At 41.7% G+C, this 16,979-nt stretch overlaps 1 protein-coding gene across 10 annotated transcripts in view; it reads left to right on the top strand.

Annotated features, from left to right (window-relative positions):
- The window catches only part of LOC132379061 (myosin-8-like), a 142,780-nt gene that overhangs the window by 107,736 nt on the left and 18,065 nt on the right, over positions 1 to 16,979 (top strand). For 4 of the 10 annotated variants that reach the window (XM_059946574.1, XM_059946573.1, XM_059946564.1 and 1 more), the window contains 7 exons: positions 7,216 to 7,289; positions 8,957 to 9,041; positions 10,783 to 10,844; positions 12,851 to 12,954; positions 13,083 to 13,165; positions 13,936 to 13,980; positions 16,799 to 16,840. In XM_059946574.1, coding sequence (XP_059802557.1) covers positions 7,216 to 7,289; positions 8,957 to 9,041; positions 10,783 to 10,844; positions 12,851 to 12,954; positions 13,083 to 13,165; positions 13,936 to 13,980; positions 16,799 to 16,840 — 495 coding nt within the window. The remainder of the gene's footprint in view (positions 1 to 7,215; positions 7,290 to 8,956; positions 9,042 to 10,782; positions 10,845 to 12,850; positions 12,955 to 13,082; positions 13,166 to 13,935; positions 13,981 to 16,798; positions 16,841 to 16,979) is intronic. The other 6 variants (XM_059946565.1, XM_059946569.1, XM_059946568.1 and 3 more) reach the window with 6 other exon arrangements.

Here is a 16,979-nt window from a genome sequence, read left to right as displayed (position 1 = left end):
AAAATCAGAGTCATATGCACACCATTTAAGAATGGCAGTATCTCCCTCTAGATTACATTCTTTTATAGTGGTTTTCCATATTTTAAGAGTCAATTTCACCCATGGGTTATCAGTAGTATTTATGTACCTTTGCAGGTTGTTATCAGGCAAAATTGCTTGTATGGGGATGGGAAGTACCCACTCCTCAATGTTTTTCCATTGAGCATCATATGATGGGTTGCACCAACATATCACAGCTCTCAACTGTGCCGCAAAATAATAATCTCTAAGAGAAGGCAAGCCCCATCCCCCCTTTTCCTTTGCTGATTGCAAAGTTTTGAAGCGAACTCTAGGCCTTTTACCCTGCCAAATATACCTTGATAGCATCTTGTTCCATTCATTGAATTGATTTTGATTAATCTCTATTGATAGGATCTGAAAGAGATATACCAGTCTGGGCAGTATATTCATTTTAATAGACTCAACCCTTGAACTGAGACTGAAAAAAGGAATCAGGATCCATCTTGCCACATCTTCCTTAATTTTTTTATATAAAGGCTGATAATTACATTCTGATAATTTTGTCAATGGCATAATGATGCCCAAGTATTTGAAAGACTCTGTGTGCCATGCCCAGGGGTATCGACTTTCAATTTCTCTTGGTGGGCTATAGTAATATGAAAGTAATTGAGTTTTATCTATGTTGATATTTGCAGATAAGTTTTTATCTGCAATTTGAGAAGGATAAGGGCAGATCGGAGGTGTCAGTGTTGCAGTTGAACAAAGGAGACTATGGAGTCATGAGGGAGGAGCTGGCCAAAGCTAAATGGACGGATATCCTAGCAGAAAAGATAGCGGAACAGCAATGGCAGGTATTCTTGGGAATAATGCACAAGGTGCAAAATCAGTTCATCCCCCGGAGAAGGAAGGATTCAAAAGGGGGAAAGGGGCCACAGTGGTTGACAAAGGAAGTCAGAGATTGCATAGCATTAAAAAAAGAAGTATGGCAGATCTAAGGTGAGTGGGAAGACAGATGATTCGGAAATTTTTAAGGAACAACAGAACTTAACTAAAAAGGCAATATGGGGAGAAAAGATGAGGTACGAATGCAAGCTAGCCAGGAATATAAAGGAGGATAGCAAAAGCTTTTTTAGGTATGTGAAGAGAAAGAAGATAGTTAAGAACAAGGTTGGGCCCTTGAAGAATGAATTGGGTGAAATTGTTATGGGAAACAGAGAAATGGCAGAAGAATTTAATAAGTACTTTAGATCTGTCTTCACTCGGCAAGACACAAGCAATCTCCCAGATGTATGGATGGGCCAAGGATATAGGGTAACAGAGGAAATGAAGCAGATTGACATTAGGAAGAAAACGGTGATGAGTAGATTGATGGGACCGAAGGCTAACAAATCCCCAGGTCCAGATGGTCTGCACCATAGGGTACTAAAGGAGGTGGTTCTGGAAATTGCGCATGCATTGGTAATCATTTTCCCATGTTCCTTAGATTCAGGATCAGTTCCTGAGGATTGGAGAATGGCTAATGTTATCCAACTTTTTAAGAAAGGAGGGAGGGAGAAAACAGAGAACTATCGACCTGTCAGCCTAACATCAGTAGTGGGGAAGATGCTAGAGTCCATTATTAAAGATGAAATAGTGGCATATCTAGATAGCAGTGATGGGATTGGGCCGAGCCAGCATGGATTTACCAAGGGCAAATCATGCTTGACTAATCTATTGGAGTTTTTCGAGGATGTAACCAGGAAGTTAGACGGGAGATCCAGTGGATGTAGTGTACCTCGATTTTCAGAAGGCATTTGATAAGGTCCCATGTAGGAGATCGGTGGGTAAAATCAGAGCTCATGGCATTGGGGGGAAGATATTTACATGGATAGAAAACTGGTTGGCAGATAGAAAGCAAAGGGTAGCGGTGAATGGGTGTTTCTCAGAATGGCAGGTGGTGACTAGTGGGGTGCCACAGGGCTCAGTATTGGGACCACAGCTGTTTACAATTTACGTCAACAATTTAGATGAAGGCATTGAGAATAACATCAGCAAATTTGCTGATGATACTAAGCTGGGTGGCAGTGTGACATGTGATGAGGATGTTAGGAGAATTCAGGGTGACTTGGATAGGCTGGGTGAGTGGGCAGATACTTGGCAGATGACATTTAATGTCAATAAGTGTGAGGTTATCCACTTTGGGAGTAAGAGCAGGAAGGCTGATTATTATCTGAATGGTGTAGAGTTAGATAAGGGAGAAATACAAAGAGATCTAGGAGTCCTTATTCATCAGTCACTGAAGGTGAATGAGCAAGTGCAGCAGGCAGTGAAGAAGGCTAATGGAATGTTGGCCTTTATTACAAAGGGAATTGAGTACAAGAGCAAGGAAATCCTCTTGCATTTGTACAGGGCCCTGGTGAGACCACACCTGGAGTATTGTGTACAGTTTTGGTCTTCAGAGTTAAGGAAGGACATCCTGGCTGTAGATGAAGTGTAGCGTAGATTAACAAGGTTAATTCCTGGGATGTCTGGACTGTCTTACACAGAGAGGTTAGAGAGACTGGGCTTGTACATGCTGGAACTAAGGAGATTAAGAGGGGATCTGGTTGAAACATACAAGATGATTAAGGGATTGGACAAGATAGAGGCAGGAAATATGTTCCAGATGCTGGGAGAGTCCAGTACCAGAGGGCATGGTTTAAGAATAAGGGGTAGGTTATTTAGGACAGAGTTAAGGGAAAACTTCTTCTCCCAGAGAGTTGTGGGAGTTTGGAATACACTGCCTCAGAAGGCAGTGGAGGCCAATTCTCTGAATGCTTTCACGAAGGAACTAGATAGGTATCTTATGGATAGGGAAATCAAGGAATATGGGGACAAGGCAGGAACCGGGTATTGATAGTAGATGATCAGCCATGATCTCAGAATGGTGGTGCAGGCTCAAAGGGCCAAATGGTCTACTTCTGCACCTATTGTCTTTTTTCTTTTGATCTCGTATCCTGATAATTGACCATATTGTTCAAAGGATTGCATCAAATTAGGTAAAGAGTATGTTGGTTGCCCTAGATAGATCAAAATGTCATCCGCATAACAAGCCAATTTATGCTCTGTCCCTTTAATAGTAATTCCCCTGATATCTTCATTTTGTCTGATGTATTGAGCTAATGGTTCCAGATATAGCGCGAAGAGTATTGGTGACCATACACAACCCTGTCTCGTGCCCCTTTCTAGGGTAAGACTATTTGATAAATATCCATGGATTTTAATCCTAGCAGTAGGATTGTCAAATAGTGTCTGTATAGTTTTAATAATTGTGTCTTGGAAACCAAATCTATGTAAAACTCTGTAAAGAAAATTCGAATTAACCGAATCAAATGCTTTTTCAGCGTCCACGCTTATCACTATTGCTTCGATTTTATTTTTTTGTATATGATCCATAATGTGAAGTGTCCTTCATATATTGTCTTGTGCCTGGCGTTGTCATATAAAACCTGTCTGATCGTTACGTATCAGTATGGGTAGAAACTCCTCTAATCGTTTGGCCACGATGGAGGTAAATAACCTATAATCTATATTAAGAATGGATATTGGTCTAAATGACCCGCATTCCATTTTATCCTTACCTTCTTTTGGTATAGCTGAGATTATCGCTTCCTTCCAACTGGGTGGCATTTGTGCCTTTTTTAGAGCCCAGTTCAGTGTGGGGAGTAAAACAGGAATTAACTCATTTTTAAATTCTTTGTACCACTCTGCTGTATACCCATCTGATCCTGGTGACTTGCTTAATTTAAGCCTACTAATTGCAGCTTTTATTTCAACTTCAGGTATGTCAGCAGTCATCCTTCTATTTTGTTAAAGTGGGTTTTTTAAAGTTTAAAGTGGGTAACTCTAGAGAATTCAAGAAGGTGTCAATTTGGGTTATGCTTCCCCCTGGAACTTTGGAATATAGCATTTTGTAAAACACTTCAAAAGCTTCTTGAATTTCACTTGGCTTATTTTTTATCATTTTCGTTCTTGGGTCCCTAATACTATGAATTGTATTTTCTGCTATCTTTTTTTTCAGTTTCCACACCAGTATTTTCATAGATTTCGATCCACTTTCATAATGTCTCTGTTTCAGAAACATTAAGTTTTTCCTGATTTCTTGCATAGCCAAATTATTTATTTCATTCCTAATTCTTTTAATTTCCCCTAATGTATCCTGTGCCAAATTCAATTTGTGTTTTTTCTCTAGTTCCTTCAGTCTATTTTGTAATTCCTCTAATGTTTTATTCCTTATTTTTTTCTTATATGAAGATATCGCTATAATTTTCCCTCTTAAGACCGCCTTCAGAGTATCCCATAAAATGGGAGGTGAAACCTCTCCATTATCATTAAATTCTAAGTAGAGACCAATTTCTTTTTTAACTTGTTCCTTAAAGTACGGATCATTGAGTTTAGTTTCCAAATAGTATTCTTTGGTTGTAGGTCAAAATCAACAGATAAATATATAGGTGCATGGTCACTTACATCTACCATCCCAATTCCACAGCTGTTTATTTTGTCTTTGTCTTTTCCAAATGTTATGAAATAGTCTATTCTTGTATATACAGAATTTGGAGCAGAATAATGAGTGTAATCCCTTCTGTCAGGGAAAAGGTCCCTCCATATATCAATTAAACCAACATCCTCAAAAAGTGTATTAACTTTCTTATGTAAAGATTTTGGTTCATAGGTTTTTCTATTGGAAGAGTGTAAGTTTGGTTGTAATTGTAAATTTAAGTCTCCCCCACATATCAGGAGACCTTCTGTTTCCGTTACCATAATATTGGGCTGGAGGTTTCCAGTAGCAGATCTACATTTTCGCCTTCTCTGGGAATTAGTCACTTTGCACTATCACCTCTGTTGTATATTTAATATTACAGTAATATTTGTGTAATATTATAAATATATTGTTTGATTAAGCATTCTTTGTCATTTGCATGAAGCAATGCTGGTGAATGTAAAAGTATGTGAATGGCATACACTACCACTTCACCACATCATATGTGGGTGTCTCACTAAACATAAAAATGAAGTTAAATGCACATTATTCCCAGTCTACCATGTTTTTCTTTCAATTCATTGTATGTTTTGGAGTTACAAAACACAACAACCTTAGTGATGATTTAATCTTTCTTGTCTTCCACTCTAGTACATGCCTTTCAGTGATGAAGACTTTGTCCTAGCATGAGGGTGACCCAGTTACGACTGAAATAAGGGGAAATTTTGTCACCTCTTGAAATATTGCAGATGTTAGAAATTTGAAATGAATACAGAGACTATAGAAATGCTCTGCTGGTCAGGCAGCATCTATGGAGAGAAGCAAAAGCAGATATTTCAGGTCAATTATCTTTTATGGGAACAAGGTGAACTGTTCTCTTGTGCTCTCCTCCCTCCCCATTTATTTTGCACCTTTAAAGCTGATTTCTTTTCTCTCTAACCTCTCCCAGTTCCAATTTTTCTTCTCCACAGATGCTGCTTGACCTGCTGAGAATTTCTAGAATTTGCTATTGATATTTATGGATTTGCACCACCTGCGAATTTATTTGGTTAACCCCCACCATCCCTGTTACTGAAAGTCAAAGCAAGCAAGCCTCACCCTACACAATGAGTGATAACCACAGGCTGGAATGTGTCCACTCAACAGTCACAAATGGAAAGCTATCTAATCCATGGAGAGGTACATGGACAGGAAAGGGTTAGTCTTGCTGAAAGATCTCAGCCCGAAACATTGACTCTTTATTTCTCTCCATAGATACTGCCTGATCTGCTGAGTTCCTTCAACATTTTGTGTGTTTTACTCAGGAAAGGATTAGAAAGATGTGGGCCAAACTTGGGTAAAAAAGTCTTCTTTCAGAAGGCCTTTGACAAGATGCCACATGTGAGGCAGCTTACCAAATTAAGACCCCATGGTGTTACAGGAAATGTACTTACATGGTTAGAGCGTTGGCTGATTGGTAGGAGTCAGTGAGTGGGAATAAAAGGATCGATGTCTGGTTGCCAGTAACTAGTGGTGTTCTGCAGGGGATGGTGTTTGAACCACTTCTTTTTATGCTGTATATCAGTGATTTAGATGATGGAATCAATGGCTTTATTGCCAAGTTTGCAGATGATATGAAGATTGTTAGAGGGGCAAGTAGTGTTAAGGAAACAGGTAGGCTGCAGAAGGATTTTCACACATTAGGAGAATGGGCAAGAAAGTGGCAAATGAAATACAATGTTGGAAGATGCTTGGCCGTGCACTTTGGTAGGAGAAATAAATGTGTGGACTATTGTCTAAACGGGGAGAAATTCCAAAAATTGAGATGCAGCAGGATTTGGGAGTCCTTGTGCAGAACACCCTAAACGTTAACTTGTAGATCGAGTCAGAGGTGAGGAAGGCAACTGCAATGTTAGCATTCATTACAAAAGATCTTGAATACAAGAGCTGGGATGTGATGCTAAGGCTTTGTAAAGCATTGGTGAGGCCTCACATTGAGTATTGTGAACAGTGCTGAGCTCGTCATCTAAGAATAGATATGCTGGCATTGGAGAGGGTCCAGAGGAGGTTCACAAGGATGATTCCAGGAATGAAAGGGTTATCATACAAGGAATGTTTGATGGCTCTGGGTCTGTACTCATTGCAATTTAGAGGGATGGGGGAGGGGGGATCTCATTTAAAACTTCTGAATGTGGAAAGGCCTAAACAGAGTACATGTGGAAAGGATGATTCCTATGGTGGGGGAGTCTAGAACAAGAGGACACAGCCTCAGGATAAAGGAGCATCCATTTAAAACAGAGATGTGGAGAAATTTCTTCAGCTAGAGTGAGGTGAATTTGTGGAATTTGTTACCCCAGCCATCTGTGGAGGCCAGGTTGTTGGGCATATTTAAGCCAGAGATTGATAGCTTCTGGGTTGGATATGACATCAAAGGTTATGAGGAGAAGGCAGGGGAATGGGATTGAGGAGGGGAGAAAAGGATCAGCCATGATAGAAAAGCAGAGCCAAATGGGCTTAATTCTGCTCCTATGTCTTATGGTCCAAATAGGAATGGGTTATCTTGATAGGAATGGACAGTTGGGCTGAAGGGCCTTTTTCAGAGCTGTATGACTCTCTGACTGTAATTCACCAACTTCACTTTGGTAGCCCTACACAGTGCAGGACTAAAGATCCAAGCAGATGCTGGTGTTACCATCGCCTGCTCTCTCCCAGGCTGACTGAGTTCTTTTGCCCTGCAGTTCACTGAATGCAACTCGGAAAACCAGAGGCTGGAAAACCTGGTCACCACGTTGAAGCAGCAAGTGACAGAGAAGTAAGTCGAGTGAATCATTCACTTGTCATTTGACAGAGAGCGTGCTGGAGTTGCAAGTAAAGGTCATGCTTCATGCTTGCCTGTGTGTGGCACTTATCCTCCGATTTCAGTGGGATTAGCAAAAGCAGATCCGAACTGGGCTGATCACAGATCAGAGAGAAATAATGCTTTTTTTTTCTCATAATAGGCTACATTAGAAAATGTCTCCTATAATGTCACCATGTGAATCAGAGCAACTCGGTCACAAAAATCAATATTGCAGGATTAGCAATAGTTGAGTGATGTACATGATTTTAAAGTCCTTCTGTTTCTCTGAGCTCAGACTGACTAGCAGTGACTGATGTTAACAAAACAGATACAAATTCTGTTTAGCCAGCTGGATTAGTTCTGGGAGCTGGGTTTGAGATTCCCAACTTGGAGGCTGTGGGTGCAAGCACTACAGTTGCCAGGCAGCTGAAAGCTTCAGGTTCAGTGGACTTTATTGTGTCCATCTCCCTGCCCTCTCTCTCACGGGACTTTTTCTAAATCTCCAGTTATTCATCCTGAACACTGGAGCAAGCAAAGGGATTGGTGGGGAAGGACCACAGTACAGGGTTCTTCCACAATTGGACAGGGAGGGGCTAGGTTGGGTGAGGAAGCCCCTCAGTTATTGTGGTGATGTGCCGCCCAGGGGACCACGAGTGACAACAATACTATTGGTTTTAACATTGTAATTTAACACGAAACACATTGTCTATGACTTAAGAACGAAAATGCATTGAAAAGGAAATAGGGTTAAAATATAAGGATCATTCAAAGGCTCTGGGCCTGTACTCGCTGACATTTTGAAGAATGAGGGTGGGGATCTCATTGAAACCGAACGAATATTGAAAGGTCTAGATAGAGTGGACGTGAAGAGGACAATCCTATAGAAGGAGAGTCTAGGACTAGAGGGCACAGCCTCAAAATAGGGGGACAATGTTTTAGAACAGAGGTGATGAGAAATTTATTTTGCCAGAGGGTGCAGAATTCTTGGAATTCACTGCCACAGATTGCTGTGTTGGCCAAGTCGTTGGGTATGTATAAAAAAAGAGGCTGATAGTGATGCACTATCAATAACTCAAGGAGACTGGAAGTGAACGATAGGCTTTTATTAACAGCGAAAAGGGAGCACGACCATGTTGGAGACTGAGGGAGGAGCAGTGCTCCAATCACCTTTATACAGGGGTCTGTGGGAGGAGCCACAGGAGCAGTCAGCAGAGGTGTGTGTCCAGACAGCTATACGTGGTTTACCACAGATAGGTTCTTGAGTAGTAGGGGTGTCAAAGGTTACAGGGAGAAGGCAAGAGAATAGTGTTGAGACGAATAATAAATCAGCTATGATGGAATGGTGGAGCAAACTCAGTGGGCCAAATGGCCTAATTCTGCTCCTATTTTTAATGTTCTTATGGTTGTGTGGCATTGCGTGGTTTATTCTTGCAAATACTTATTATGAATAAAGTTATGTTGGTTAAAACAACAGCAACTGGGATAGAAATCTTCAAGAGAGCTTTAAAAGAAGCATTGCCTTTCAATGTCTTTGAACCCTCTTATTAATATGAAATATATTTAGGTGGCATGGTAGGTCGTGTGATGAAACCTCATAAGATTTGGATGTTTCTTACTGAAGTTTGTCTCTGTGGCTCCAGGGAGCATGCACTTCGACAGCTTGAAAGGCTCAGGCGAACAGAGAAGACTGAATTCGAAATAAAGATTTCGGCAATAGAATTAAAGGTTTGTTACATTTTTACCTTGATTTTCCCCACACATTGTCACTAATCACCGTCCCAACTCTGGCTGTCCTGACTCCCACTGTGGTTTGGGGCAGGGAATCCTTGTGCGCCTTCCCCTTACCTCACCTTCGCATTCTGCCCTCTGCCCCCTTCCTTTCTGATCCTGATGAGAGTCTCGGCCCAAAACGTCAACTGTTTATTCCCTTCCATAGATGCTGCCTGACCGGTTGAGTTCTTCCAGTATTTGTGTGTATTGCTCAAGGTTTAAAAGATAAATGAGATCAGCTCTATTTGTCATATGTACGTTGAAACATACAGTGAGATGTGGCTTTGCAGTCAAATCAGATCAGCCAGGATTAGCCTGGGCAGTCTGCAAGTGACAGCATGCTTCTTGTGCCAACATAGCATACCCACAACTCACTAAGCCTAATACATATGTTTGTGGAATGTGGGACGAAACTAGAGCACCAAGAGGAAACTTATGTGGTCATGGGGAGAACTTACAGTAGCAGGAATTGAACTCTGATCTTATAGCTGGTGCTGTAAAGCAATTGCACAAATGCTACGTTCCTCTTCTGACTCGCACGGTATTTCCAGGGCCTGCAGCATCTCCTGTGTTTGTGACTGGTCTTCTCACTGCAGTGTGGGAGCCACAACAGTTCAAAGCCCAGCCCCACTCTTGACCCTGACACACACCCACACATGACCACTGCCTGGAGTTGGGAGTGTCCTTTGAGTTTCCGGGTAAAAGCAGGAGAGTTATAAAGAGGTATTGTGGGGATTGTGAGGTATTGTGAGTTAGATAGAGCTCTTATAGATAGTGGGGTCAAGGGATATGGGGAGAGGGCAGGAACGGGGTACTGATTGTGTATGATCAGCCATGATCACAGTGAATGGCGGTGCTGGCTAGAAGGGCCGAATGGCCTACTCCTGCACCTACTGTCTACTGTCTATTGGATCAGATAACAATATTTTCCAGGGGACATAAGCACTTCAAAGGAGGTTTAATTGGAGGACTAATTGTAATAATTCTCTAATATCCTCCAAGATCTTTGCTCCTGTAATTTAGGACTTGACCATCCCGGAATTTAACCCCTGCACCATTGGCCACCTTGCCTTTATCTGCTTAGATACCAAGTATTTAAATTCCCTCTCTATGGTGGCATAGCAGTTAGCATAATGTTATTACAGAGCCAGTGATCAGGTCTGTAAGGAGCTTGTACGTTCTCCCTGTGACAGCTCCAGTTTCCTCCCACATTCCAAAGTCGTTCAGGTTGTCGGTAGGTTAATTGTCACATGGGTGTAGTTGGGTGGTGTGGGCTTTTTGGGCCTGAAGGACCTGTTTCTGTGCTGTTTCTCTGAATGAACTTCTATTCCATCCCAAATTCATTCTGTAAGGAAGGTCCCTAATACTTATCCCTGTAGCCAAATTTTTGATCATGAGATTTCTCTTCAGTCTCCCATGAAATTTGTTTTGTTTTTAATCAGGGATTACTTTATTGTGTTAAATGGCCCTTGAGCAGGCACATGGATCGGAAAAGTTCACAGGGACATGGGCCAAATGGGACAAGTGGGACTAGCTTCTGTGTGAATCTTGGTCAGCATGGCCAAGTTGGGCCGAAGGGCCTGTTTCTGAGCTGTATGACTATGACTCAATGAGCACAACTAGCTGTTGTTGCTGCTGCTAATGTTATACTTCTAGACCTGGGGTGTGTTAGACTGACCTTATTGATCTATTTCAGTTAGCAGAAGTGGATGTCTTGGGTGAAGTTCAACAAGAGAGCCCAAGGGATGAACACAAGAGGTAGGAGTTGGAACTGAACCGACATCCTGCTGGCAAAGTATCCAAGGCTGAACTTTAAGCAGAGAGACCAACACTGCAGCCAATTCATACCCAGCAAGATCCTCATAATGATCATCATTTCACTTATGTGTTTTGAGGGAGAAATCATTCCCAGGTCATTAGAGAAAGTTTTCCTGCTCTTCCTTTAAAGATGCTATGGGAGTTTTACACTGGTATCCCCTGAGTTTATCCCCTGTCTGAAACACAGTTCTATACTCCTTCCAGCTTTGATTTTTCATCTCAAGTCTCAGGAGTGAGACCTCAATCCGACCCACTATCATTTTTCGTTTTGTGCCGTTCCATATACTGTGGGCGATCATGGTCTTTACATGACCATGGTTGTTCTTGGCAATTTTTTCTACAGAAGTGGGCTGCCATTGCTACCTTCTGGGCAGTGCCTTTACAAGATGGGTGACCCCCAGCCACTATCAATGCTCTGCAGAGATTGTTTGTCTGCTGTCAGTGGTTGTATAACCAGGACTTGTGATGTCCTCATACAACCATCCACCACCTCCTCCTGTGGCTTCACATGACCCTGATCAGTGGAGCTGAGCAGGTGCTGCACTTTGCCCAAGGGTGAACTGCAGGCTAGAGGTAATTGGTACCTTACACCTACTTTGGTACAGATTTATTTCTACCCGGACATCCCATTATGGTGAGTGTAAGTCTAGAGTAACTCACGGACTGATTTTCTTTGGAACTTCTTTGGGTCATGGAAACTGAGATGTAAACGTAAACATAGCACGCACAAAATGCTAGAGGAACTCAGCAGATCAGGTGGCATCTATGGAGGATTCAGGAGTTGACGTTTTGGGCTGAGACCTTTTATCAGGACCAGGCCTAATGAGGCTGCCTGACCTGCTGAGTTCCTCCAGCATTTTGTATGTGTTACTCTGGATTTCCAGTATCTACAGAATCTCTTGTTTTTATAAATTAAGCTTTATTTTCCAAAGGGTCAATAGTAGGGGTGGCACAGTAGCATAGTGGTTAGCATAACGCTTTACAGTACGGGAGACCTGGGTTCAATTCCTGACACTGCCTGTACATTCTCCTTGTAACCGTGTGGGTTTCCTCCCACAGTCCAAAGATGTACCGGTTGATAGGTTAATTGTCACTATAATTTGTCATGTGATTAGACTAATGTTAAATCAGGGGATTGCTGGTTGGTGCGGTTTTAAGTGCCAGAAGGGCCAACATTGTGTGTATCTCAATAAGTAAGTAGTATAATGGGAGCTGTGTGCAGTCTAAATTAATAAGTTTATTTTACTGTAGGTGGGGTTTCTCTGATAATATATCATGGTTATTCATTGCTATGTGAGATACGGACTCAAAGTATTTAATCCAGGTCATGTTATTACAATGCTTTTATTAATGTGTATGAAATAATAACGATTGTTTTTGATGTTACAGTGTGAGCACACACAATAGATATGACCATTTTTAAATAAACAAATTAAATTAAATTAATCGTGGGAGGAATCTGATTGGAGCTTATTAAGTGTTCACAAAACATAGTTATTAAATTACTGGAGCAATAACTGGGCACCCTGGTTTCAAATATCTCATATTCACTTTTGTTTCATGCCCTACTAGTACAGCAGCCAAGGAGCCTATATTTATTATATTACATTAGGATATGGTATAGTTTGTTAAAAATATTAAAAGTTGGAATATAATGTTAGTATCTGTAAAATTAATCTTTATTTGATTATTGTGATATCCATTTGGTTCACTGGTGTCTTTTGTTGAACGAATTGATGGCTTTGGCCTGTTCAGGCCTACATGTGACTCCAGACACAAGGACAGTAAAATGTAAAGCCAATCAAGGCAAGGAATTGGGGATGTGCAATAAATGCTGGTCTTGCCAGTGATGCCTACGTTGATGAGTGAAGTTCTGCTAATAATTTTCTAATCCGGAATTCCCCTCCCCCAGAAGGAACTAATTCCTCGATTCCTCCTTTTTGCAGTTATCCGCTTCAGACTTGTCGTTGTTGTGACTCCCTTCTTGAGAAGATGAATGCCAAAGTGCAAGGTAGCATCCTCCCTCCTGTCTGTGGTCTGGCTGTACGAGGTTCGTGCGTGTGTGTGTGTGTGTGATAACTAAAATTCTGTGTGTTATAAAACTGTTTTCAATTTTTATCCTTTCATCTCCCATCCTGTGTTATGTTTCGAAGTTTTGACATTCCTCATATTTTTCAGACTACTCCGATAGAAATTCTGAGCTGCGGGAAGAGAAGGATACTGCTCTGAAATCACTGAACGAGGCCAAAATTCTTACACAGGTAAGTGGATGGTCTTTGGAAACCTCTAGATACTCGAAGCTCTTTTTCCATGTGCTGGAACTGTTAGTTTGAATTTCTCATTCTTGCAGAATAATTTAATACAAAGCAAAATTTCCTGGCTGTGAATTATTCCAACATTTTGATTGAAATTGGTGCATTTCTACACTGGCACCTCAGAAAGGTGGATCAGAAACACCAGCTTGGATTTGAGGGCCTGGATGGCCTGTTCCTCATGTTAATGTGACACTATACTCTGTACAGTTGATGTGGCAGCATCTATGGAGGTGAAGGGATAGTCAATACTTTGGGTTAAGACCCTACATCAAAATTTAAAATGTTGATCACTCATTCAGCCTTAACCATCGACTCTATTCCTTCCATAGATGCTGGCTGACCCATTGAATTCCTCCAGCAGTTTGTTTATTTGCTGCAGATTCCAGCATCTGCCGTCTCCTGTGTTTCCTGTGTACAGTCAATGATAATCTTTATTTCAGAAAGGCTCCACATTGGACTCCTATGTACCCTTGATTTCTCTCAAGCCATACCTTCCACTCCGAATGCCACAAGCCCTAGAATACCATCCGTAAACATTTCCACCTCCAGGTTTGAAGCTTTTTGTCACCTGCCCCCCTGTATCTTGGTCAGTTGTTACATTCTTTGGGTATTTCCTCCAAGTGAGAGAGGAATTTGCCAGCCTGTGACCTCGTGATGAGAGAATAGCCATTGCACACAGCCATAACTAGGACCTGCTCTTGGGCTTTGATCCACAGGTAAAGGCTTCCAAGGAAACTGGAGACCAGGCATCTTCTGCATGGGTGAGTGTGTGGGTACCTGTCAGTATGCACGTCCAGAAACACACGTGGGTGTTTTAGGGCACAGATGTTTTTGTCTACTGTGGCCACCTCATTTCTACCTCTCTCTAACTGGCCCCTTGAGCTCTCTCACCTTCATCCTACGTAAGCTCCTTTTCCTTGTCCCACCTATACCATAACCACCTCCTGCCCTTTCCTCAGATTCCCCCTTCCCACCTTCACCCACTCTGTTGCCAAGTTGCAGTGTGGCTCATTCCTCTCCTCCTCTCCTGTTCCTTCTCTCCTCCCCACTCCCCTCAAATTTCCTCAATGCTCTCCCCTCCCCTCATTCTCTCCTCACTTAGCCCCTCAAGTGCGCTCAATGTCCTCAAAATCCCTCCTCTCCTCCTGTAGCCCTTCAAATGTCCTCAGTATCCTCTCTCTCTTCAAATGAACTCCGCTTTCCTCCTTCCCCTCAAATGTCTTCAGGCATCCTTTCCAGTCCTCTCTGGTTCCCTAGTCCTGAGAGCAACCCTGTCTGGGTGTTCACTCAGTAACAGCCAGGGTCTAGGGTATCCTGTGATGATTACCTCAAATTGGGGAGCATACCAGGGAATTCCCAACCTTACACCTTCCTTTCCCAGATATGTTGTTCAGTCTTGGACACTGTGCCCTGTCCTGGAGCTGCTCTGAAGATCAGCCCTTTTATGAGGGTTCTCGAGCTGATCTGTGTCCCTTCTCTGCTTTTAAAAAGGGGAGTTCAAAGTGACATAAGGGTCTGTCATAAAAGGTATCAAACACTTTTGATCTTTGTGTTGAAAACCTGTATTTGCAATGGGGGATTGATAAAAAGGGCTGGTCTGACCAACTGTGCTATTCTGCGCATGTAAACGTGTGGCATGTAAATGTAGACCTGGAGTAGCACAGTTCAGGTACCCAAATTACTAGTGTCTGCTCTGTAGGTTATTAAATGAATAAAACATTTAGATCAAGCAGGGGAAAAAAGTCCATTCTAGTGTAAAATGGTCAGTGTTGCTGTACTGAAGAAGTGATTAGGGTTGTGTTGGTTAGTTCAAGAAATGAATGATTGAAGGGCAATAGCTGTTCTTGAACCTGGTGCTATGGAAATTTAAGAGTGAGCAATAAAATAAATAAACCAATTTGGGAATAGCAGGAAGGAAAAGTGTTACTAATATTGTCTTAATTAAAAGACTCGTATTTATACAGAGCATTCCACAACCTCATGAGACAGAACTTAGAACATTATAGCACAGTACAGACCCTTTGGCCCATGATGTTGTTCAGGCCTGTTAAACTGCCTCTGAGATCAATTTAATCCTTCCTTCCCACATAGCTCTTTTTTTTATCATCCATGTGCCTGAGTTTCTTAAATGCCCCTCATGTATTTGCTCCTACCATCACTCCCAGCAAGGTGTTCCACAAACTCACCACTCTGTATAAAAAAGAGAACTTTGCTATGGCATGCCCATTCTTTCCTCCAATCACCTCAAAATTATGCCCCCTCATGTTAGCCGTGTCTGTCCTGGGAAGAAATCTCTGGCTACCTATTTGAGATATGGCTATTATCATTGTGAACACCTCTACCAAGGCACTTCCCACCCTTCTGTCCAGAAAGAAAAACCCTAGGTTGCTCTAACTATACTCATAAGGCATGCTCTCTAATCCAGACAGTATCCAGGCAAGTTTCCTCAGCATCCTTGCTGAAACTTCCACATTCTCCTCAGGTAACCAGAACTGAACACAGTATTCCAAGTGGGATCTAGCCAGGATTTGCAACATTATCTCATGACCCATTAAGTACAAGCAGGAGATCACAGCATACTTCACAGACAATGAACTACTGTGCAAGTCATTGATGAGAACACGCTTGGAGTATCTGTGAAGTTCTGGTCTCACGCTTATTGAAGGAATATGATGCAGATGGAAAGGATGCAGAGAATATTCATGAGGATGTTACTGGTACTGGAGGACTTGAATTATCAGGAGAGTCTGGATAGGCTGGGACTTTCTTTTCCCTTGTTGAGTAGGAGGCTGAGAACTATATGAAATCAAGGATGAACACAGTCTTTTTCCCATGGTGACGGAGTCTAAAACCACTAGATGTAGGATGAGTTGGGAGAAGAAAATTTTCACTTTTGAGGATGTATGGAACAAACTGCCAGAGAAAGCAATTGAAGCAAGTACGATTACAATGCACAGGGACGCAGATGAAAAAGATTTAGAGGGATACGGGCCAAATGTTGGCTAAGGGAACTACTTTATTAGATTGCTGTATGAATCTACAGCATAGGGAATATAATAGACAAATTATACATGGAAGCTCCCAATACAATATTCTATTTAGTAATGTTGACTAGGCAGCAAGCGAGGACAACTCCTCTGAAACAGTGCTTTTGTATCTTGTGTAGAAAGAAGATGACCCTCAGTACTGTACTATTACACTGTGCATTCCCCTTTTAAATCGCATTGATCTGGATTTTGGGCTCAAAGAGCTGGGGTGGGACTTGAACCTACAACGTTTTGATTGGGAGACAAAAGGGCTACCCACCGAGCCACAACTAATATCAGGTTAAATCCTACTTCATTTCATACAGTGTGGTCATCTGGCTAACAATAATAATTCAACCCATTTGTACCAGTTGTGTTGCCCAGTTTCCTACCGCTGTGCCAGCTGGTACTGACTTACTTTCAGCACTAGTGAATTTAATAATGCCTTTCAGGGGGAAGAAGTTTGTCTATTCTCCTAATCACTGCAAAATCCCCACCCCATGCTGCATAACTGATCTTTGTTTAAACATCTAAAATGCTGTTAAATTTACAGGACTTTAACTCTGGACTGGTAACAAAGGACAAAATTTTTTTTGTAAGTGTTGCTTCTTCAGAACTTTTTTTGTTAATGATAGATTGCACGAAGCTGAACACAAATATCATTCTATACTACTTGTATCTCGTAGGAATTTGGAGAAATAAAAAAAAATCTTTATTGAATAAAAGTTAGTCTG

This window comes from Hypanus sabinus, chromosome 21, assembly GCF_030144855.1.
Source record: "Hypanus sabinus isolate sHypSab1 chromosome 21, sHypSab1.hap1, whole genome shotgun sequence".
NCBI lineage: Eukaryota > Metazoa > Chordata > Chondrichthyes > Myliobatiformes > Dasyatidae > Hypanus > Hypanus sabinus.
Note: the sequence above shows the minus strand (reverse complement) of the source record. Positions and strands in the feature narration are given on the sequence as shown.